Genomic DNA, 23779 nt, shown 5'->3' with positions numbered 1-23779 from the left:
CGATACTGCCTTTAGGCAAATTCCTGGGTTTTCAGGAAACTTGGGCAGTCACAGAATTGCTTTTGGAGTCATTTAGTCTTTAAGTTTCTTAGAGTGGTGTAGGCAATAGATTATTGGAGATTTTCAGAGTAATGCTCATTTCTTCTCACAGATGCCCTGTTCTCAGCCACTTTTAGGAGGGACGCAGGTCTAGTTGAACTCTTTTTCAACCCAGGCTCATCCATCAGTCAGTACCCTTTTGTAGGATCTACAGGGGCTATAGAAGTGAAGAAAAGGTAATATTCAGTGAGCTGTCACTACCTCTTACCTATATGTGGTTTTACTCACTTAACCTCACCAAATTCTAAGAAGTGTATTTAATATGTCCCCTAAAAAATTGCCAAATAACTTAACTCTCATGGACTCCAGAAACTCTCATTAAGCCAGAGCTTTACATGAGTCTGAATTTTTAGAAGATGGTGCATGTGGGAATGGTGCCAGGGGGCTAATATTTTCGGCATAGTTAACTCTGCATTCTGATGGTGGTGCAGGTGCTTTGTCTAGCATCCTATTTGTTTTTTCCCCTGCCCACAAAAGGCAGGTGGGGAACTATTTTTCTTGAGAGATTCTAAACTTTTGGAGGAAGAGAATGAAATAAATGACAAAAGCCAAATTTGGAATTACATGTGGATTCCATTTTTATTTTTATTTATTTTTTATTATTATTTTTAAAGATTTTATTTATTTATTTGACAGGCAGAGATCAAAAGTAGGCAGAGGGGCAGGCAGAGAGAGAGGGGGAAGTAGGCTCCCTGCCGAGCAAAGACTCCGATGCGGGGCTTGATCCCATCATGACCTGAGCCAAAGGCAGAGGCTTTAACCCACTAAGCCACCCAGGCGCCCCAGTGGATTCCATTTTTAGACAGTGGTGCTCAGCAGTGCTGGTAGGAGTGATTGAGAGGAACACGTAAGGAATGGAACCACAGTTAGCATAGAAAGATTTGGGGAGGCCTCAACCCATATTCAACCATTATATCTAAAATATTGGCTTGAAATGGTCTTGGTTGGACCAGAGACTGGATTGCTCTATGTGGGGAAAATACTAAAGATACAGAGGTACAAGTATGGTAGAGAAAGAAAATAGAAACTCCTTGGACTTAGAAAGTAGTATATTTTTCAATCAAGGCAGTCTCTAAAGAAAAAGGGGTAATGGTAATACTGCTATTGGATCGAGTTACACTTGAGTATGTGTGAGATTCTGTCTCAAAAAGTTGAATTTTTTCCCCCACCATATGTTTGAAGGCGACTGCAGTAGGCTGCATGGAACGTGATCAGGAGAGAGGCTTGGCCTCCTGTGGTGTGATCTCTTCAGGGAACAGGGTGGTGCTGAGTGTGGCCCAGAGCAGGTGTGAAGACAGGCTGACCTCAGATGTTCGGAGAGAGTAGGTTGGTTATGACTGGTTAGAAGGCAAAGGTAGGTCGGATAGGAAAAGTGGGGAGAGATTTCACTGCTCCCACCAAGAAAGAGGTTTCAAAACATCCAGAGCTCACCAAAAAAAGTTTTTAAGGGTAGTGTCCTTCTGCCGTAGATGTGCGAAGAGAGGCTGGTGAGTCACTGAAAGGGGTTACTTGTCACGACCTTCCAACCTCATGACTCTTTTCAAGTCAGAGATTCTAAGGTCCTGCGATTACTGATAATAGTTGCGGGACCTGTGAAAATGGAACAGGCTTCTCCCTAAATCCTGATCTGACCCATTGGTTTGGTTGCCTCTTGTCACCTTTGAACACCAAAGTGGATTTCTGGGGCATTCATTCTGGGGATCCTGAGCAGGGGAGAAACCAGATCCTTGTATGCATTTCGCTTTTCCTGGCCCCAGCTCCCAGGAATTTTTCAGAAGAGAGGAAGCAGTGACTTCCTGCCTGAAAACCGTGGCACTCTGGTTAGTGTGTGCACACGGAGAGAATGGTGGGAGATAAATGTTAGTGCATCGGGGTTGCTGATGAGATTTCCTGTAAACATTGTAATGAGTCCTTGAGAACACATTCATTATGAGTGTTTCTGTGGGGGCCTGAGCTGGAAGCACACATGTTTATGTACACTCATGAGGTCCCTGAGATACAGTTTAATGTCTCATTTGGTGCTCATTAGACCATAGGAGCCAATATGTCTTCAGTTTAGAATGATTCCACCTCATGGTTTTTGTTTTTGTTTCTGGTTTTTTTTTTTTTTTTTTTTTTTTTTTTTTTTTTTTTTTTTTTTAATAATCTGGCTAAGAATAAGTCAGCTACTCTGAGCATTTATTTTTTCCTTCTCCTTGGATTTCCTGCCCCCCCCCCCATTAGCTTTGTTAGGGTAATGCAACTGAATGAAAGTAATTTCACCTAGTAACTTTTATTTGCAGTTAAATTATGCAGAGACGAGACTTAGTCAGTTGGAAAACTGTCACTGCGAGAAGACCTGCCAAGTGAGTGGACTTCTCTATAGAGATCAAGACTCCTGGGTTGACGGGGATCACTGCCGGAACTGCACTTGCAAAGTAAGCCTCTTTGTCAATAAACAGAGTGGTGGGGGGGCATTTTCACTACTTATTGTATAATCTGATCTTGCAGTGTACAATGCTGACTTTAGGAAGTCTGTATGATCTTTCCACCAATAAGCTTCTGCCTAGCAACCTGTGCCATTGTGAGGGGAACCCAGAAGAGTGTCATTTCATCTCTTAGTACTTGGAAGTTAAAATCAGCTTCTATTTGACAGCATACTCTAATATGACCTAACATTGTTACTAACAGACTTAGTGCATGGAGTTTGAGGATTGAGAATATCAGAGGGAGGAAGGGACTTCCGTGATTTTTCAAGCAACCTAACAGCGTCAGTCACAGCTTTTCACTACTAGAATACATTTTTTTTTTTTTAGGTTTTATTTATTTATTTGACAGAGAGAGATCACAAGTAAGCAGAGAGGCAGGCAGAGAGAGGGGGAAGTAGGCTCCCCACTGAGCAGAGAACCTAATGCGGGGGCTCGATCCTAGAACCCTGAGACCATGACCCGAGCCGAAGACAGAGGCTTAACCCACTGAGCCACCCAGGAGCCCCTAGAATACATTTTAGAATGAGGTATAGTTAGTTAGTTTCTAGATGTTTTTATTGTAATTTACAAGGTCTCTGTCATCTGTTTCAGAGACGTGCAAGACCCACCTTCCCCTCCCCCGGCCCCACCCCTCCCTCCGACTTCCAGGGTATCCATCATCTGTTTACTCCATCTCTTTCAGAGAATTCAAGAGCACCCCCAAAATTAGTCTGTGAACTCTGTGCCGTTGAAAATATTTGATAACTATCTGAAGGATGCCTTTGTGTGGGGAAAATACAAAATGGATTGTTAGGGCCTCAGTAATGATTGACAGGGTCTGCAGAAGGTGTTATTTATGTTCTTGGAAAAAATAGGCTTTTGTTTTCTGCCTAATCTACTTAGCCCACATGGGCAGGTGGAATGAAGGCAGTGATGTATATCAGAAAAGTAATTGAGGTGGCACAGGTTCATCTGGGCTGCAGAAAATGCTTCATTTGTGATCCTCGAGTAGACTGGGAATTCCTCACACTGCTTCTCTTTCCCTGATGAGATTTCTGAGATGACATGTGAGCTTTTGCCAAAAAGGGAAATTTCAAAGAGCACTTCTGAGATTCCTTTCCCTGTGTTTCCTTCCTCAGAGTGGCACTGTCGAGTGTCGAAGGATGTCCTGTCCCCCTCTCAATTGCTCCCCGGACTCCCTCCCCGTGCACATTGCTGGCCAATGCTGTAAGGTCTGCAGACGTAAGTACTGACTGAGGGTCAGAGTGGTCCTCTGTGCTTTGAGATTTTTCCCCCCCTAATGTTTAGGCCCCAACTGATGAACATTGATGACATGAATTACCAGAAGTTGATACTAAATGTATGACAAGAAGAACTTCCTATGTTAATCAGCTGTGATGTGCAGATACTTTATATAGGCTTTTTTTTTTTTTTTAAATCTCCTATCAACTCTAATTACTATTCTTTCCATTTCCTATAGAAGGAACTGGTGTTCATAGGGATTAACTACTTGTCTAGGGTCAAACCTCTGGTGTAATGGGTTGTGTTGATCATGAGGTTGTAATTCCAAAGCTCCATATGCTTTGGTCCTTCTTCTTCTGAATGATGAAGTTTAAGGTCCAGATTCTATAGGCTCTCTGAGGTCTTGGCCAGATTTCCTGTTACTAAAATGCCTTTGTTAGAAATTTTGAGATGAGCTTCAGTTAAGATACTGACACAAGTGCCTTCAGAGTTGGCTTGTCCAAGCTATGGGATTTAAATACTCTTACTCTGTTTTGCAAAAGACACCATTTCAGATGAAATAGTGAAATGAGCCTGGAGACCAGCCGTAAGAGTAAAAGCTGTCATTAAGAATGCTTGGCAGGTGCCATTTACTATGTAGGTGCTACACTTCTGTTCGCTTACTGACTACTCACTACAGTCCTTTGGATGGGGATTATTCTCCCTGTTTTACAGGAAGCTTAGGGAAGTTAACTTACCAAGGTCGCAACCCTTGTAAGTGACCCCGGTGAGATAGGAAGCTAGTGGTGCCTGATGACGTAGCCCGTTGTCTTTTCATCCATCTATAGGGTCTTCTGTAGCAAGAGTCTATGTTAGACACTTGTCATTTTAAGGTCATTTCTTTACCAAAAATACCATCATCAATGCATCTTCTAAACCCAGTGGTATAGCTTTTTGCCAAGAGCAGCCTTTCTCCTAAGAGGACAGTAGAGGTGGGGATTGCTTGTCTGGTCACACCAGCCCAGAACTTTCTTGGACTTTTTCAAAAGGGCCTTGGAAAGATCCTTCCTCCTTGTGGTTGGCACAGTACACCTACTGGTCTGGAGGATGGGACTTGGAGTTGATCTAAAAAGAGAAACTTCCTTGTTTGTTTCAAGCACTTTGGAAAGCCCTGTTGGGCAATCCAGGTAGCTCAGAGGCTGAGATGTTGACTTGGTACTTTGATCCTATCAATGATGGAAAGGTTGTCGGTACAGGTTATTATTATTTTTTTTTTCCCAAACTCGATATTCTACCAGTGAACAGACAAAGAGGATGAAAAACTACTGGGAATTTGTTTAAAAAATAAGTTACTTCTAGTCCATTATTTTGAGTTCTCTGGATAGGTCTGTGAATAGTGTCTCTAGGAAGTTGTTTGAACATGGGAAGAGATGAGTCTTTCAGCTGTTTTGTGTTTTACTCTTTTGATTTTCTAATTATAGACACAGTGTGTGTCTTGTGTGACGTTTGAACTCACTGGAGTAAAGAGGATGGAAAAAAGATCTCCTAACAACACTACTCGGGAATAATCACTCTTGAAATTCCAGTGGATTTCATTTTTAAAAATTCTATTTTGTGTGAGGTTGAGATTTTATTGTGCAGATAATTTTTATCCTACTTCATTGATTTACTTACACACACACACACACACACACACACACACACACACACGGACTTTGTGCCCAACATGGGGATGGAACTCATGCCCCTAAAATCGAGTCACATGTTCTACCAACTGAGCCAGTCAGGCACCCCCACTGACTATTATGACTTGAGTGTATTTCTGTGCTTTAAAGAACCCTGTATAAACTTTTTAAAAGAATCCATTTAAAGTAAATTAATTAACAAATAGTATTAGTTTCAGAGGTGGAGTTCAGTGATTCATCAATCTTCTTTTTTTTTCTTTTTTTAAAGATATTATTTATTTAGGGGTGCCTGGGTGGCTCAGTGGGTTAAAGCCTCTGCCTTTGGCTCAGGTCATGATCCCAGGGTCCTGGGATCGAGCCCCGAATCGGGCTCTCTACCCAGCAGGGTGCCTGCTTCTCGTCCTCTCTCTCTGCCTGCCTCTCTGCCTACTTGTGATCTCTGTCAAATAAATAAATAAAATCTTAAAAAAAAGATTTTATTTATTTGACAGAGAGAGAGAGAGATCAGAAGTAGGCAGAGAGACAGGCAGAGAGAGAGGGTGAAGAAGGCTCCCTGCTGAGCAGAGAGCCCGATGCGGGGCTCGATCCCAGGACCCTGAGATCATGACCTGAGCCAAAGGCAGAGGCTTTAACCCACTGAGCCACCCAGGTGCTCCTGTTTCATTGTTCTTGATTGCATAATTTATTTAACCATTCTCCAATTTTCCCACTTTTCACGATTATAAATTACTCTTTAATAACATGCTTTGTATAGAAAACATACTTTGTAGTTTATATTTTCTTAAGATACTGTTCTCCAGAGTAGAATCAGTGGGCTGAAACACTGCCATTTTCAAGGCCCCTCATGTATGTCACATTGTCCCCTCAGTAGAAGTGTGGGGATAGTCACTTTTCTTTGTTCCAATTCCTTTGAGAGTTTTAAGTTTTGAAAAATATTTTAGGAAGTTACATGATTTTACCAAAATGCTGATATACAGCTAATTAAAATATCAGTGTGTGCTTTTCTTTTTTGTTTTGTTTTGGTTTTTTTTGTCTTTTTTTTTTGTTTGTTTTTATTTTTTCTTTTTGTTTTGTTTTTGCTTTTGGAATTCATAGCAGTTTAGCTAGACAGTACTAATTTTCTCAGCAGTTCCAGTTGGTTTGTAGTTTAACAAGATGGTAATAAAAATAAATGAGTGAATGCTAGGTAAGAAGAAAAAATGTAAACCACAAAGAAATGATGCAAAGTTCTCTGGATATTTCAAAGCTTAAGAACCTCTGGTTTCATGGGCTTTCATTTCTTCATAGTTGTTAACAGAAATACACATTAGGCAGTTAGTACTAGTGCCTGGAGTAGTGATAAATGAGCCCTCTGTGCTTCAGAGGGTTCACTTTCAAGGTAGGTGATTTACAGTGTCTGGAATTCGCAGTGCGGTCACATTAGGCACATGGATAAGGCACTATCAGACCACACACGGATGGCTTGTGGGACAGTGTTGGGGAGATTAGGGAGACAGGTGCAGTAGACCTGGGGTGCTCCCTGGAGGAAGTGGAGCCAAACTAAACGTTTTTAGCCTTCCGGAAGATGAGTGGGTTGCACAGTGGAGAGGAGTGGAGGAGAATGAGGATGAATAAAGCAGAGTTCCAACACTAGCAGGTAGAATTTCTAGGAGTTTCAAATACGTTCATATCAGAAGAAGATATGGAGATATTTACTTTCATTGTCGGTTTGGATAAAATTTCCTAAGCTTCTGTTTGGGTTTGGGTGGACCAGTGCTCTGGAAACTCTGAGAAAAGGTATTGATCGGCTCAGGCAAAAGGAGCTATACATAAAAGCAAATGGTTTTGCCGGCTGACTTCCTAAGTGTCGACGCACTTCTCATGGCCTCAGGACCTGCAGCACTTAAAGATGGGGGGGTTTGTTTGGGAATAGGAAAAAGAATTTGGTCTAAGTGTTCATGTCTTTTTCCATGCTGGAAAAAGAGCTTTGTCCTTGTGTTTTGATCAAAAGGCCCGACACTCATGTAGTCTCCACGGACAGGGCAGCTTTCGTTACAGAGGTTTTCAGATCGGATACTATGATGGGCTTCTCTCTCAGGAGAGTCTTCTAGATTCCTCACTTGTGGACATGATGGTCCAGGAATTTATTCCCAGGGTTCCACTCTGACCTACTAATCCAGCATCTCTGAACAGCGGTGCGCTGCGGGCTGTCTTCCAGTAGACTGACTTGAGAACTACCGTAGAGCGTGGGGAGGGAGAGAGAGGATGATGGACAGGCAGTCTTCAGCTCTGCAACACAGCACTTGCACGGGAAAAGAGGTGGTAGAGGGTAGGGGTTACTCTGTTTGGTAGCAGGGTCTCGGTAGGTGAGAGGCAGGGATCTGCGAAGGTGGGTGTGGGATAGGGGATGACCGTCGTATTCCTTTGAATTCATGCCATCATTCGCACTCCGGTTCCTCTCCCAACATTGTCCTTCCCTCTGGGTACAACTGTGTGCACATGTGGAAAATTTGTTCTGTGTCAGGTGCTGTATTTAGCCCTTCCAGTGACCTGAACACAGCCCCCACTATTACCTCATTTTATGGGTGAGGGATTGAAGCACAGAGACGTAACTTACCCAAGGTCTCTCAGCCTTGGTGGAGCCAAAATAAAGCCCAGGTGGTCTCTGGCTCCAGAGCTGGTGCTCTTAACCCATCTCCTGTCCTCACTGCGGTCTAGGGAGATGGACGCACCCCACATTGCAACGTTGTGGAACGTGCTTGTGGAGCAAGAAGCAGAGGTAGCATAGAGAAGGGAGCGATTAACTCCCATCAGAAGTGGGTGCATATGAGGAAGACGTCACAGGGTGAGTTACAGTTGAGTAGGCTGTTTATTAAATAAATAGAAGTTTGCCACGTTGACAAGGTAGGCGGGAACACACCTAATAGATTCATACATGCAAAAGTCAAGGAAGCAGACATCGCATTGACTTGGTTGTCAAAAGCAAGATTCGAGGGAAGGGTTGGGGGCATCATCAGAGTGCTTTACCAAGGCTGCTGCATTGGGAGAGCCGGAAGCAGGGTGGCTGGGTATAGGCTTCAGGCATGTTCCAGGTAGAGGAGATGAGACCGACAGGCCTCCACTGCCTGGAGAGGTAAAAAGGAAGGGATGGATGAGAGTGATGGCCCAAAGGCCTGGCACATGGTAGGTCCTCCATAACTTTTTTTTTTTGGTAAGAGACAGATGAATCAGGGGTGGAGCATCTGTAAGGGAGAAGTTGCCAGGTTTTGAACCAGAGCCTGTAGGAGACTCCTAGTGTGATTAACAGAACTAAGACAGGTGGAGGAAGTAGTGCAGGGCGTGATGCGTTCTGTTGGGCATGTGTGAGCCAGAGATGCTGGAGAGACACTCAGCACGATGTGGGCTCTTGCTCAGAGAGGCCGTATCTGGAGCCAGATCTGTGAATGAGCTCACTGAGGTGGGGAGGATTCCTGGGTGTGAGCCTTCCTGATCTGTCCGTCTCCTTTACAGTGCGGTTCGGAGGTCTGGTTTTGATATTCTAACCCACTGATTGTCACAGGATAGCTGGAGTGTGTGTCGGGTACACATACTTAAATAAAGACAGAGCAGCCTGATGTCTGTATCTGACAGGGCTGCCAAGTGCTTCCTGCCAATTGTTTATTCAGTGTGCATCCAGATGGCGAAAGTGCCCAGTCATCGTACTGGAGAAATCAGGTCCAAATTGGAAGGGCCCCATGTCTGTGGGTGGACAGAGATGCATCTGGATAACTATTTCTTGAAACCCTCAGGATATTGGTTTCTGCTATCACAGAGAAGTGCGTGTTGGTGCCAGGTTTCAATTTTATGGTCGTACACTGTGAAATAGTCTAGCTGGCTTGTCCCCAGTGTGATATGAAGGGCTTCAGGTATGCATTTACATTTCTACTCCTACTGAAAGCTATTGGAATGGAGTCCCACATGCCCCAGCCAAAGGCACTGGAGCCTGACTCACCTTATGCTTGAATTTCCTCAGACATCAAAAATAAGCCTTTTGGCTGTAGATCAAGAGGTGGGATCATGAGGATTGATGTCAGGCATGTGGAGGGCAGTGACAGAAAAGGAGGGGTACGGTCGGAGAAGTGGGTCGGGAAAAAGAGAAAGCAGCGGGTGTTCTTGTAACCTACCCTGGTGATCCTGAAAGCTGGCCCAAGATCAGTTCATTGCGAGTTGATATTGTGATCATGTCTACATCTCGCACCAGTGCAAATGGCCAAGGCATGCGGTGTGATCTCGACATCATTCGTAGCCCCCCGCGCCATGCTACGTGAGGACGTAAAGTTCGGTGGACATGGATTTTTTTTAAAAGATTTATTTATTTAGTTATTTGACAGAGAGAGATCACAAGTAGGCAGAGAGGCAGGCAGAGAGAGAGAGAGAGGAGGAAGCAGGCTCCCTGCTGAGCAGAGAGCCCGATGCGGGACTCGATCCCAGGACCCTGAGATCATGACCTGAGCCGAAGGCAGCGGCTTAACCCACTGAGCCACCCAGGCGCCCGGACATGGATTTTTAATCAAGACTGGTGAATTGGAGGGATGTTTCCCTCTGTCTGTGGCATGAATGTAGACAGTAAGGCTTACTATTTCCAGACAGACTCCTCCGGAACTCCTACCAGAGGAGAGGAATCAGGCAAATTTCTTAAAACAGGGGAGCAAATGGGTTCATACCATTCTGTGGGGGACAAGGGGCAAAATGAGGGAGAAAAGTCGATTTCTTTGCTTCCGAGCCTGGGCCGGGAAGCAGATGGCAGATTTGACAGCAGTGTGCTTAGCAGAGCTGTCACTCTGGAACAAGCCTTCTTGCCAAGTTGGCAGCAGCTGGGTTTGGGAGTGTGGAAGTTGATTGGACAGGAATTTCCAGGCTCCTGGAGGATGTGTGGTCTCCCCATGCGGGTATGCAGGGGAATCTGTGTCATCATTAGGACCAATGAGTCATGGTCAGCTGATGATCAAGAAAACTGATGCATATGAGATGGTCATGGGTAACTTTTTCAAGGAAGGAAGGAGGGGTTGATGTAGAAAATTCTCTACTTTCTGCTGCTGCTTTTGGTCTGAAACTCGTGATGCCTGCTTTTAATGTTTGAAACTGCATTAAATAGCAGAAGGGACTCTTATTTGGGAATCAGAACTTTTGACTGGTTTTCACTACCAACTACAAGCACATCAATGCTAAAATTACTGTTACTAAGCCCAGAGGGTTGCTGATCTTGTGGCTGGAGATGAAATGATGAAATAGACTTAGACCCTGCCCTCACGGAGGTTATAGCTAGCAGGAGAGGTGTATAATGAATTGGGCGACAGAGGGAGAATGTGAGGTGTCAGGGCTGGATCCAGAGATTGTGGAAGCACAAAGTGAGGGCAGTGCACCAGTGCTGGAAGTCAGGAAGAGCTTGCTGGAGGTCAGGATTATGTTGAAACTGGGTATAGAGGATGGGGCATTGGCCAGGGGAGGGCTGACAAGGCTGCCTGTTCTTGGAGAAGAACATGTGCAGATCCCAGATGCAAAGAAGAAGGCATGGCTGGGGTATCCATGGATGTTGAATGTTTGCGGGGGGGGGGGGGGCGGGTTGGGAGGGTGGGGAATTAATACAGAGGAATTGATGAGCTGTGAAGCTTGAGAGAGAAGGAAGAGCTACCTGAATGGCTTTGTGTGCTGCATTAAGGAATTGGGACTATATTTTCAGGGTTTCAGTGATCCATGAGGATTTTAAAGCATGGCCTCATGTTTGTAATTAGCAAAATATGTCTGACTGTTGTATGGGGAAGAACTGATTAAGATTGAGACCAGAACAAGGGAGAAAGGGCAGGAGATTCTGGGTTCTAAAGGGGAAGGAATGAAGATAGTTGCAGGTGGTAGGGAATAGACAAAAAGTAGGTTAACTTGAGAAACTTAAGGAGGGAGCAGTTGTGATTTGGGTACTGATTGGGCATTGGGTTGAGTAAGAAGGAGAAGTTTAAAGGACCCCAGGTGGTAGGGTGTGGGTGCTGGGGTAGATAACAGTGCCATTTAAGAAAGGAGACACTAGAATGGAACAGATTCCAGTTGGGCATGGATTTTTGCAGGTCATTTTCCACAGGAAGCAGACTCTGAAATATTTTCTTGTCCTTTATTAGGAAGGATCTGTCAGGATCAGTTCTAGGGTAGAGAGAGATCCTGAAGGAAGCAGAATCAGGCAAATAAGAGGTTACCAAAACACTTCAGTCATTCCTCCAGGGAGTTCTGGAGCCAGAATGACTTTTCAGAGGGATCCCTAGTTGGAGCAAGGGGCCAGGACTTTGCCCTCCTTTACCAACCACTCACTGTATGTGGGCTAGCCTAGGGAGAGCATTTGACCTTGGATGAGGGGACTTGTCAAGTCCTAGAAGGGCAAGTCCTAGATCACTGTTCAGCTGAGCTGGTCTTCATCAGTTTCCCCAGTAGCTGCAGGAATGAGTCCTTTGGCCATCCAGGGGGAGCTGGGTGGCACACCACCGCATCCATTATGGGATCATGTTGTTAAGTATACAAAATCTCTGGGCTTTCTTCTTCCTGTGGTTAACAAGAGGATGTTGGAGAAGTTGATTGCTGAGGTCTGTAGATACTTCAGTGTTCCATGACAGCTGGAAGCTTAGAGAACTAGGAAACTACCAAATTAACTTGTTTTTAACAAATGCAGAAATAGAAACTCTAAGAGCTAAGGTTGTTTTTATAAGGCACAGAGTGGTGGTAGAGATGCTGTAGCATGCACGTCTGCTGCTTCGCCTGAAGGCTAGGGTAGAAGGTGCTTCTTCTGTGCTGAAGGAGTAATCAGGCCCTTAGTTCCCCATTCCTGTTGATGTGGCTGGAGACCCAGTAGGGTCAGATCAAATTAACATATTCTGCACTTGTCTAAAAGTGAGTCAGCAAGTTGAATTGAGGACTGAGTCCCAGGAGAAACTGAATTGAATGGGCGGGGGGAGGGGGGAGTTCCATTTATGTTTTTTACCTTTTCTGCAAGGCCTGCCTCTACTTCATGCCTTCCCTAGTAGCCTGCTAAGGTCACCTTTCCAAAGACAGTCTCTCTAGGGCATTGATAAGTAGGCTGGTTTGGCTTATATTTCTCAATGTTTTTTTAACTTAGTAGGAACACAGAGTATAAGGGCATGCATTTCCCACGATCACAAGAGGAAAGAAAACCGGTGTCCTTCTGCATCAGGGCTGAGGTTCTGACGATCGAACATAGAAGTCCCCTTTTACTTACTCATTCATTTTATGGCTTAGAGTGTAAGAATCACTCACTATTGTGCTCCACAGAGATGACCACTGCTGCTTCCTTGTTTTCACTTCTGACCACATCAGTTCATTTTCTGGTTCCTTTAGCAGTGACATTGAAATAGCTGTATATCCTTAGAGTGACGGACTGGTGGCAGATAGAGTGAAGATGACCATTTGACGCAGACCTGACAGTTGTCCTTACAACAGTCCTCTCCTCATGTCTTACTCCAGCCAAAGATTTTTTTTTAAGTAGGTCCCACACCCAGTGTGGGGCTCAGACTGATGACCCTGAGATCAAGAGTTGCATGGTCCACCAACTGAGCCAGCCAGGCACCCCGCAAAGAGATTCTTCCTCTTTAGAATTCACTGAACCTGGATGACACCTCTGGGGTCAGTTAGTTGCATAGCATGACTGACCTGTTTTTCCTTTTTTGTTACAGCAAAATGTATCTATGGAGGAAAAGTCCTTGCAGAAGGCCAGCGGATTTTAACAAAGAGCTGCTGGGAATGCAGAGTAAGTTTCCGTCTTACAATCCCCATCCCTTGTTGGGGGTGGTGGTTACCAGAGAGATAGATGGGCTTTGATAGGGATCTGGAGTTGGCCTGAGTGGGTCCCTGAGGAGAAGGACTCAGTGGGAGCGGGGGAGGGGGCTGCTGTCCAGGATGGGAAGGTCTCACCCACCGTCCTCACTGTGCTAGCTTCTGGTCAGCTGTGGATCCGGTACCTTGGGGGTAGCTTCTGAAGGATGTGAGAAGGTGAAGGGATCCAGCAGTTACAAGGAGTCAGGGAGCTTGGCAAGTGGCCCTGGGAAAGGGTTTTGTATTGATTTTGGGGAAATCACTTTGTGATGCCAGCCCTGGAAGGTGTATCTCTACTCCCAAGTGTCTTAAAGATTATGAGGAAAAGCCTTTCCCCTGCCTGTGTCGCCCCCCACCTCCCCCCCCCCCCCCGATCTATTTCTTGGAGTAAGATGTATAGAAGCAGAGATCTTCAGTCTTCATTCAGCTAACATACCTTGATCAACTGCTCCATACTAGCCCGGTACTGTTCTAGGTGTGTAACAGTGAACACAAACAAGTCCCTGCTTTTATAGAACTTGTAGTCTAGTGTGGGAGACAGATAATAAAAGAAACAATATGTAATATAATGGAAAATCCTATAAAAATACAGAGACTAAAGAGAGAGAGAGCTTTTGGGTGGGTGTGGGTGGTCTGGGAAGGCCTTTCTGCGGAGGTACTGTTTGAACAAAGTGCGGGAGCTAGCCGTGGAGTTACTGGGGTGAGGGGCCATCCTTGGAGCGGAAGAGTGAGAGACAGAGGGAAGGAAGGGAAGGAGGGAGCATGCGTGTGAGGTGGCGCATTACAGGGAAGCCACCGTCCTACAGGGAAGCGCAGCTAGTTTTGTGGGGCCATTTCCAGAGAGACTGACAGGAACGACTTGGGCCTCAGAATAGCCCATCTTTGGACGTGGTTGTAACTACACCATTTCATTGGCTTTTCATCACATCCTTGAGGAAAAGAAAGGAATCTCTATCAAGGATGGAGGAGAATGAGGCATTTAGAGACCTGAAAATGAGCTGGAGGAACTTGAATCTGATTCTTTATTGGGGCGGTGGTGGTGGGGGAGGTGGGGGGAGGTGGGTGGAGGAAAGGCTCTTAAGCTGTTTCCTGTCTCTCACTGGCTAGAATTTACCCCCGGGGTGGGGGGGGTGGTTAACTCCCTCTGACTTTCCTATTGTATTTCCCATCCCCCCTTTCTTGGCTACCACTGGGAAAGGCAGAGATTTTCTTGCTCCAGACGGTCTGGTGGGGATGGAGGTATGGTGGTCTTTCTGCATCGGTGGATGCTGTGTGTAGGAGCTCCTCAGTCCATGGCAGAGGCAGGGAGGTGTGGCAGCGAGAGCTCTGTGATCTCTGTCAACAAGGCAGGCCACTGGACTTGGGCATGGGGAGAGCTGGTGGTTGTGGTGGAGGGGGTGGGGCGGTTCTCCAACCTGGGGCCAGCACAGGACCACCTATTGGGTGGGTCGGATGAGATAAAGCATGTGAAGAACAAGAAACCAACTCTTGTTTCAAATATTTTTACCAAGTGTTTTTAGAAGTTAAGATACAGGTTTTTTTTGTTGTTGTTGTTGGTGTTGTTGTTTTTATTTTTAACCAAGATGAATAAACTCTTTTCATAGTCTTGATCAGTTTTGTTCAATTATTGCTGCCCTGCAACAATTCGTTAGTGACAATTTTTTGACTTAATGATGTGAGTTTTTGTGTTTCTGGGAATTCAGGTTGAAACACAGTGATTAGTAAAGAACTTGAAAGTGTTTATATTTAACCAATGACAGAGACTGTCACCCTAAATGAGAAAGAAAGGAAGAATTGTATTTTCCCCAACACAGAGTTCTAGGGGTCATAAAATAATGTACTCTAATCAGGAGGATTTAAAAATGTTAATTACCAGGTACTTCTTATCAGAAATAGTTTTGAAAATAAAGTTAAACAAGGTTTTGTGCCTAATTATGGGGCTGGACTAAATGGATGTAGAGGCACTTATGCTACTGTAATCACAGTTCATATTATTTTCAAAATCATGCAAAGGGGTTTGTCTCTATTGAACCATTTGAAATTATGATCTTGCTCATTAAATATGTTAAAGGTTGATTAGAATTGTCTGATTTAATCAGCAGTCAAGGCAAGCCCTTTTCATTACAAAAAAAACCAACAACTTCTCTGAGTGATTATTTTTTTTTTAAAGTCTCCATACCATTTTAAATATATCTTTTCACAAAAGCAAATACATACTCCAGATGCCAGAATCATGAGTATAGAGGAACAAGTACAAGGAAGAGACAGGGAATTGCTCCAGAATCTCCCCATCTAGAGATAAGCGCGAGCAGTTTAATTTTTGACAGCCAGGATGAAATGTAGCTTACCGTCTTGGTTTGGGTTCCCCGAAAAGCAGACCCTACAGTAAGGATTTCAGTACAAATGATCCATTAAAGTAGTGCCCTTAGGAGCCACCAGGAGGGGTGTTGGAGGAGAAAGAATGGGGAAAGGCAAGGAGCCAAGCAAGGATGGGATTTCGGGTGAAAGGCCTCACATAGCCTGGTTCCAGTAGGGGTATTGGGAGTGTAAATTACACCCCAGCTATGGGCTCCCCTCGAGGTAAAGAGCCTTCCATGCCCATCAGTCCCTGGCTTTGGTCATGAAGTTGGGGATGTAGAACTTGGGAGTAACTGTCTCTGCTCTCTGCCTGGCAGAGGGGCTCCCGTGTCCGAGGAGTGCCTTCTGAGGGTGGCCAGGATGAGCCATTAGCAACAAAACATTCTGAAGCTGGGGAATGGGCACACGGCACTCCTAAAAGGGATACATCAGTGTCCATCACTCTTACTTATGCAAGGAGGCAGGAGATAATGCATTAATTTGACAGATAGACGTAGAGGCATTAATGGTGAGTAAGCATTCTGTTTTCCTCTGCATTAAAGCTTATGCCACAGATGAGAAGATTATTAATGTCCATCGGTTAGTAATGATTGGTTTGAGTCCCTGTTGCAGAACCTGAGGTACAGCTGATAGGCATAGTGGCTGAGGACCGGTGCCAACTCTTGAGGCTGGATGGCACCCACATGTGGCCTGGATTGAGGGGTGAGAAGGAAACGTTAGCTGTGAAGGAGACTCGGCATACCTAGCGGGCTACATTCTCAGATCTTAGGACCAGTTTTAAGATAAGAGAAAAGCAAGAGATCTGGATAACTTGGATCTGATCAGGAAACCAAGAACAAGGAGGAGAGACACTACAAGGAATGTCAGGGGCAGGACTGTCAGAGGCAGGACTGTCAGGCTGAAAATGAAAAGAAAGGGGAGGAAGCCATGGTGCCAATTATCCAAATGATGAGTTGTTAGAAATCAAATGGGTATGCTCATCATTGTTGATGTTCCTAATTAGGAATGGATGTGCCTGGTGAAGTGGGAGTTCCTGTCCCGTGGTCCACAGGAAACCTAGCATCTCAGAAATGGGAAACTCTCTCTCCCCTGTCCTTCCCGGCTGTCCAGCTCCCTCCTCGTCCCCCATCTATGTTAAAAAGTATCTTTTCACCTTAAATGAGACTCCTTTTCAAGCGTGAGTCTTAGTTGACTTAAACAGCTTCTTAGGAATAGGAGAGAAAAACCTCAATATTTTGGATAAAATACTCTCAAACCCTTTTTTAATAATGGTCTAATTTTTAGAATTCAGAATAAAACTAAACACAGATGCTAGTGATGTTACCAAAAAAAAAAGACCTCTGGTGAATGAGGTCATAAAGATTCACCAGGTGAATATTTAAAATTTTATTGTAAGCGATTTTATTGCCTTACAGGGAAAAATCTAGTGCTTCTCTAACCCTAACTGTGGTCATTCATACTTGGATAATTTGGCTCTTGCCTGTTTTGTCTGCCAGGAAAGTCTCTTCTTCCTTATACTGTTATTCAAATGTGGCGGCATCTTTATCATTTCTCCCTACCTGGGTAGCATGATTCTTTGACGACACATTATCATACCTTAATTATAGAACATTTTTTTAGCCCTTACCGTATTGTTTTAGGGTTTTTTGTTGAGATTGTCCTTTCTTCCTGCACTCCAGCTAGGGACTCACCAAGCACAAGGAAGACATGTTGCGTAGCTTTGGGTTCTCGGTGCGTGTGATCCTTGAGTGCTAAAGCTGGCTCCTAGAAGCTCACGAGCAGAGCGCTCATTTTATATAACTTCCCTGCTCTTTTTAGGGATACCATGTTGGCGATTCTAAATTGGTCGTCATCAGAATGTTCGTACCACAGAAATCCACAAACCCTACAAATTAGGGCTCCCCGTCCAACAGCCCATTGTTATCTTAGCAGCATACCACTATTAGTGATTTTCTGCTGCACAGAACTTACTTGAAGATTACTGGTTGACGTTGAGGCTGTTTAGACCTAGAAAAAGATGCTTTCTCTGCCAGGAGTCTCATCAGTTTCATCTGCGACTTTGTCATTATTGTGGAATTCCTGGGAGGACTGTTAATTACTGAAGCTTGTTATCACTGCGGGCTGTTGACAACGCGCCTTATAGATTTGTATCCTCAACTAAAAAATACGAACATTGTTTTGTTTCCCGATGATTTGGCTTCCAGGATGGAGTTTTAGTAAAAATCACAGAAGCGTGCCCTCCTTTGAACTGCTCCGAAAAGGACCACATTCTCCCAGAGAATCAGTGCTGCCGTGTCTGTAGAGGTAAGGGGGGCCTTGGTGGTGGGGTTGTGGGTGGGATGGGGGCGGGGAGGCGCATGAGGGTTTAATGCATAGTGTGAAGGTTGTAACAGGGGTTCCGCTCTGCTCTGCTACCTCGAAGCTTGTGTATCCTAGTTACCTTTCTCAGCCGCAGTTGCCTCAGTTATAAACTGAGGGTAATGATAGTCTTACTACTCAGGCCTGCCGGGAGGGTTAAACGGGAAAATGCCTAAGTACCTAGTATCACGCCTAGCATGTGATAAGTGTTCCGTAAGTGACAGTTCCTGTAAGAAGAATGATCGTGTCTGCAACAATGGTTATTATAACCCTCATCATTATTAGATTTTTCTCATGAGTGGCATTGCTAGGCATACTGTTTAGCCCCTTCTGTGAACCAATTTCTGTATTGGACAGAGACCTATAGTGAATCTTTTCTCAGAGAATTACATGCAACTTTTTTATTCATGCAAGGAAAAAGAAGAAAAAAAAAAGGCTTTAGCTAAGTAACACCTAACTGCTAATTCATTCTCTGGCAGAAATTGTTTTGCTTCCTTTTCCTGGACTTTTCTTTTTTCCCACATTTTGTCATCTTCAAACCCCAGATCACATAACCTTTCCTCTCTGAAAGGACTCATCGTGGTATAATTGCGTGGATGGGGAGAACCTAAAATTGGTTCAAAATCTTATGGAACAAATCCAGTCAAACTCCCCTCTATTACGTAGAAATTGTACCCGCTGCACATCCTTTTCTACATTCTCAAATACTTATGGAGTTGGATCCTTCCAGGCTCTCCCTTAAATCTTCTAGACCATAGTGGTTGAGCTTAGGTCACTCCATATTTCACTTTGTTCTATCTTTTCTCTAGCACAAGGGTTGGCAGATACTGTCTGTCAAGGACCACAAAGTAATTATTTTAGGCTTTGTGCTCCGGAAGGTTTCTGTTGCAACAACTCAACTCAGCTGTTTGGCCAAAGTAACCGAGACAATAGGTGAATGAATGTGATTGTTAGAATATAGTTTCATTTACAAGAGGAGGTAGCGGCCCATAATTTGTTGACCTCCTCTTCTAGCATCCTCAAATGTGCAGGAATGTTCTATGTTTTATCATGGAGTATTCAGCTTCTGTGGTGGTTTCTCTGCTTGGTCATGTGAAAGCTACATTTTGGTAAAAATTCCTAGGACAGGGGTGCCTGGGTAGCTCAGTCATTAAGTGTCTGCCTTCGGCTCAGGTCATGTTCTCAGGGTCATGGGATTGAGCCCCGCATTGGACTCCCTGCTCAGGGGGAAGCCTGCTTCTCCCTTCCCCTTCTCCCTTCTCCCTCCCCCTGCTTGTAGTCTCTCTCTTGATGGCTCTCTCTCTGTCAAAAAAATAAATAAAATCTTAAAAAAATTCCCAGGGCATCTTAGTATGTTGATAGCCAAGAATGGCTAACCATGCCATCAGAATATCTTCCCCAATCCATCTGCCTTTTGGCTACAAGCATCTTAACCCCTGAGATGTTGTAGAAACATGTAAAGATTGACTGGGACTTCCAGAGGGATGCATTTATTAGTAACCATGATAGGGCTGTCTAAGGTAGGTCTAATAATTTAATGCAAAATCTATCACTTGCTATTTGTGAAGGTGCCAAGCGAGACTCCGTTTATGTAAATCCTTCCTGATTTATGGTTTCATTAGAGCAGAATCATTGATTATCCCACCGAAACTCAAGAGTAATTTTGCTGCTCTGACCCAGTTTACAATAGACTTGGTGTCACTGCTTCTGCTAATTCTTCTCCAGAATGTGTGTACTTCTTTATCACTGAAGACACTGAGAGATGGGATCTTTCACTAAAAAACAGATTGATTCAGGGTTCCACTGCTGCAACCTGGTGGCTTTTAGGAAACCTTGACACAGCTTTGAGGGAAAAGTGGGAGGCAGGAGTAAAATTTCCTAGATTATATTATAGCTAGGACCAGTTTGTGAAACTGAGGATTTTCTTCTTTCTCCTGATTCCTTCTTGGGCAGGAAACTACCAGCTGTGTTGGGAGGGGGCTGCTGACAGTTCTTTTGGAAGTGTCTTTGTCCAAGAGGGTTGGTTATTCTCTTTGACACTTCTACATTTCAACAGGAACAAGACAGTGTCTTCAGAAAAGATACGATAAGGAGGGCCTTTTGCTGGGGAATGGGTTAAATTAAGCCATTCAGGTATATGGGTTCTCTGATTCACTCCCAACTCAGAGTTCAGACCCTGGAATGGAGGAAGCATTATTGTAGACAGAGGTCTTTTCAGCCCCATTCACTGTTGTTACCATTCCTTCTGTCAACCCAGAGCATTGCTCAGAACATCCAGCCCACTTGTCCACATGCTGGCGCTTGCTCTGGCTAGCAGACAATCAGAAAAGGAAAGGAGAATTTTTTTTTTTTTTTCCAGTGCAGTGGGTTAGTCTCTTCATTCTGAAAATGCAGAACTTAAATGAAGATTGACAAAAAGGCAACTCAAGTGAGCTCCAAGGTGTGTTGTCTCAAACTATGCTGTCCATGAACTTAATTCCAGATCCCCCCCCCCTTTTTAAAGATTTTATTCATTTATTTGACAGACAGAGATCATAAGTAGGCTGAGAGGCAGGCAGAGGGACAGGAGGAAGCAGACTCCCTGCTGAGCAGAGAGCCCGACTCAGGGTTTGATCCCAGGACCCTGAGATCATGACCTGAGCTGAAGGTAGAGGCTTAATCCACTGAGCCACCCAGGTGTCCCAGTTCCAGATCTCTTTTTTTTGTTTGTTTGTTTTTAAATTTTTATTTCTTTTCAGCATAACAGTATTCATTGTTTTTGCACCACACCCACTGCTCCATGCAATGCATGCCCTCCATAATACCCACCACGTGGTTCCCCCAACCTCCCACCCCCCACCCCTTCAAAACCCTCGGATTGTTTTTCAGAGTCCATAGTCTATCATGGTTCACCTCCCCTTCTAATTTTCCTCAACTCCCTTCTCCTCTCCATCTCCCCATGTCCTCCATGTTATTTGTTATGCTCCACAAATAAGTGAAACCATATGATAATGGACTCTCTCTGCTTGACTTATTTCACTCAGCATAATCTCTTCCAGTCCCGTCCATGTTGCTACAAAAGTTGGGTATTCATCCTTTCCGATGGAGGCATAATACTCCATAGTGTATATGGACCACATCTTCCTTATCCATTTGTCCATTGAAGGGCATCTTGGTTCTTTCCACAGTTTGGCGACCTCTTAATTCCAATATTTCCCAAGAAGATCTTCAGAAGTAGCATCATAATCTTTCATAATATCATGGGAAATATTGCTCCCCTTGGACTTCTTCTACCTTTTCCTCTGTGTTGATGTTTTCTGCATCTTGCCAGAAGAGGAGGGGTTGGTTCATTTCTGTTCTGACAAGACCTGGAACGCCCACTGGGCCTTTTCGAAAGCCTGTTATTCAGTCCTCCCTTCCCCCCACCAGCTTTCTCTCTGTAAAACAGAAAGTAATGAAAAGGTGACAAACACTCAATTTCTATGTAAAGTAATTTTTAGCCTGCATATGGAGAGGCTGTACCATTTGCTTTGTGGATTGAGATTGCCTACTGACTGGCAGGCAGTAAGTGAGCAGAGAGGCTGGCCTCTGATGACTCGATGCGTGTTTCGGGGACGAGCACCACGGTGTGACTTCAGCTGTGTGGCTTCTGACACCCAGCTGTTATTGATTACAGAAACCCAAGCAGCTATAGTCTTGCTCAATACCTGCATGGAGGGCCTTTAATTAGCATATTTATCTTCTCTGTCTGTCTTACTGTGAATGTCAGGTCATTAGTCTGAGGGAAATCACCCTATGAGAGCGTATCATTCCTTAGAAGTCTGGATCACAGCCTTCTTCAGGCCTGCTTAGGGAACGGATGTTTTCTGGGGTTTATTTTCATTAGGACTCCTTTGAGCCACCTGACCCAAGAAGGTCTAGACTGGGAATGTAAGACAATGAAGAAAGTGCTTCTTGCTTTCTGCCCTAGTTGGCTGGCCATAAAATATTCAGAAAGTGCTCTTTTTTTTTTTTTAATGTTTCAATGATTGTATCTTATGAATTCGTTAAGTACAGGAAATGAGGTAGATGGAGAAACATTCTGACCACATGGAATAATTCTGTCACTGTCCTGTCTGTGACTTGGAAGGAAATGATTTTTAGTACCAGCTATGTTGTTGGCTCAGTGTATTTCTTAAACAAATTATGTTCAACCCATTTTGCTGAGTTATAGCTCATTGCCTTGATTCTGAAACTAATTTTTGTTGAGTCATGCCCATTTTCTTAGGTAGTTATACAGTTTACCATTGCCTCCCTCTCCCCCATGACTAATCAAGGAGAGATTAAGATTTCTCCTGAGTTTTTCTCTTTGTAGGAATTAAAACTAAGACCACAGAGTTAAGAATAACAGACTCTGGGGCGCCTGGGTGGCTCAGTGGGTTAAGCCGCTGCCTTCGGCTCGGGTCATGATCTCAGGGTCCTGGGATCGAGTCCCGCATCGGGCTTTCTGCTCAGCGGGGAGCCTGCTTCCCTATCTCTCTCTCTCTCTCTCTGGCTGCCTCTCCGTCTACTTGTGATTTCTCTCTGTCAAATTAATAAATAAAATCTTTAAAAAAAAAAAAAAAAAAAAAAAAAAAAAAAAAAAGAATAACAGACTCTGCCAGACTTGTAGCGTTCACTGTCTCAATAGAACTGATGTCCAGATGCTTCTTTGACTCTTGGGTCATACCAAATGCTGTAACTAATTCCTCTGCCCTTTAAAGAGAAATGAAGGTAATCAGGTGAACTGGTGGTTAAATCCACAGGGCAGTTGGTGCAGCCAGGGTGTCCCTAAGGAAGGGACTAACGGACAGTTAGGGAGGACAGAAGCCCAAAGAATAGTAATAGACGTTGGCGGGAGGATGCCATTCTGCAGTTGCTGGAGCCCAGGGTACCCATCACCACCAGTAACATTCAGAATAGCCCTAATCCCCGCTGAGGTTTCTCTCTGCTACCTCAGGATAGTTTGTGCCAACAGCGTGCAATTCGCTTACCTTCATCATTATGTTAAGGCAATGGCTGTAGTGGGAGCCTGACCACTTAAAGTGTGAGGCAAAAAGGGGGAGTGGGCACTGGAGTGATATCTATGCTCCTGCTTGGAAGAAGTAATGAAAGTGTGAATGCAGCCCCAGAAGAACAAGACTGCTCATGAATCGTCAGTAGGCTCCATTAAAGGGGGGCGAAAAGCCAACCGTCTTGACCACGCGTCCTCCACGCTGCTCCAGGAAAACACACCGATCATTTGGCCCATTCCAGAATTCTTGACACACTCCTCATAATTGATTCTAATTGTAGCTTCAATGTCGCTAGTGACTTTGGAGGGTTTTCCACTGCGTGTTTAAGACTTTGGGTGTTGGGAAAAAAGTTCTTGCCAACATCTGTTCCCAGTGTGTTTATCTGTAATTTTAATTCATGCTCACTTGCCTTGTCATCTGGCCTGGACTGAAATGAGTTGAGATTATTTGTTCTATTTAAGATTTTATGCCCTTCAATTAAGTCCTCTGAAGACTTTTGGCATCGTATGATTTCCCCCCGCTAGTCTTCCTCATCATTCTAGTCTCCAGCAGAATTTTTAATTGACATGGTTTTAGAGAGAGGGTTTTCAGGGTATTTGAGACTAAAAGAGGCCTGGGAAAGAGGCACTTAATGAGTATATTATCTAGTGCCCATGTAGAGGAACTGGCAGTTCGCAGCTGGGGCAGGTCCTGTGCATACTGAGAGCTGGAATCTGATCACCCTCCCAGCAGCCATGGGCTGAGGTGGGCTGGAAAGACAGGGCTCTCTGCT

General features: G+C 44.4%; 1 protein-coding gene across 2 annotated transcripts in view; it reads left to right on the top strand.

Annotated features, from left to right (window-relative positions):
- NELL1 (neural EGFL like 1) overlaps positions 1 to 23779 on the top strand; it is an 831926-nt gene that overhangs the window by 188957 nt on the left and 619190 nt on the right. For both annotated transcript variants that reach the window (XM_004752144.3, XM_004752143.3), the window contains exons 8-11: positions 2382 to 2516; positions 3686 to 3788; positions 13141 to 13214; positions 17842 to 17941. In XM_004752144.3, coding sequence (XP_004752201.2) covers positions 2382 to 2516; positions 3686 to 3788; positions 13141 to 13214; positions 17842 to 17941 — 412 coding nt within the window. The remainder of the gene's footprint in view (positions 1 to 2381; positions 2517 to 3685; positions 3789 to 13140; positions 13215 to 17841; positions 17942 to 23779) is intronic.

This window comes from Mustela putorius, unplaced genomic scaffold, assembly GCF_011764305.1.
Source record: "Mustela putorius furo isolate JIRA1106 unplaced genomic scaffold, ASM1176430v1.1 tig00003859_pilon_pilon_pilon, whole genome shotgun sequence".
Taxonomy (NCBI): Eukaryota; Metazoa; Chordata; class Mammalia; order Carnivora; family Mustelidae; genus Mustela; species Mustela putorius.
Note: the sequence above shows the minus strand (reverse complement) of the source record. Positions and strands in the feature narration are given on the sequence as shown.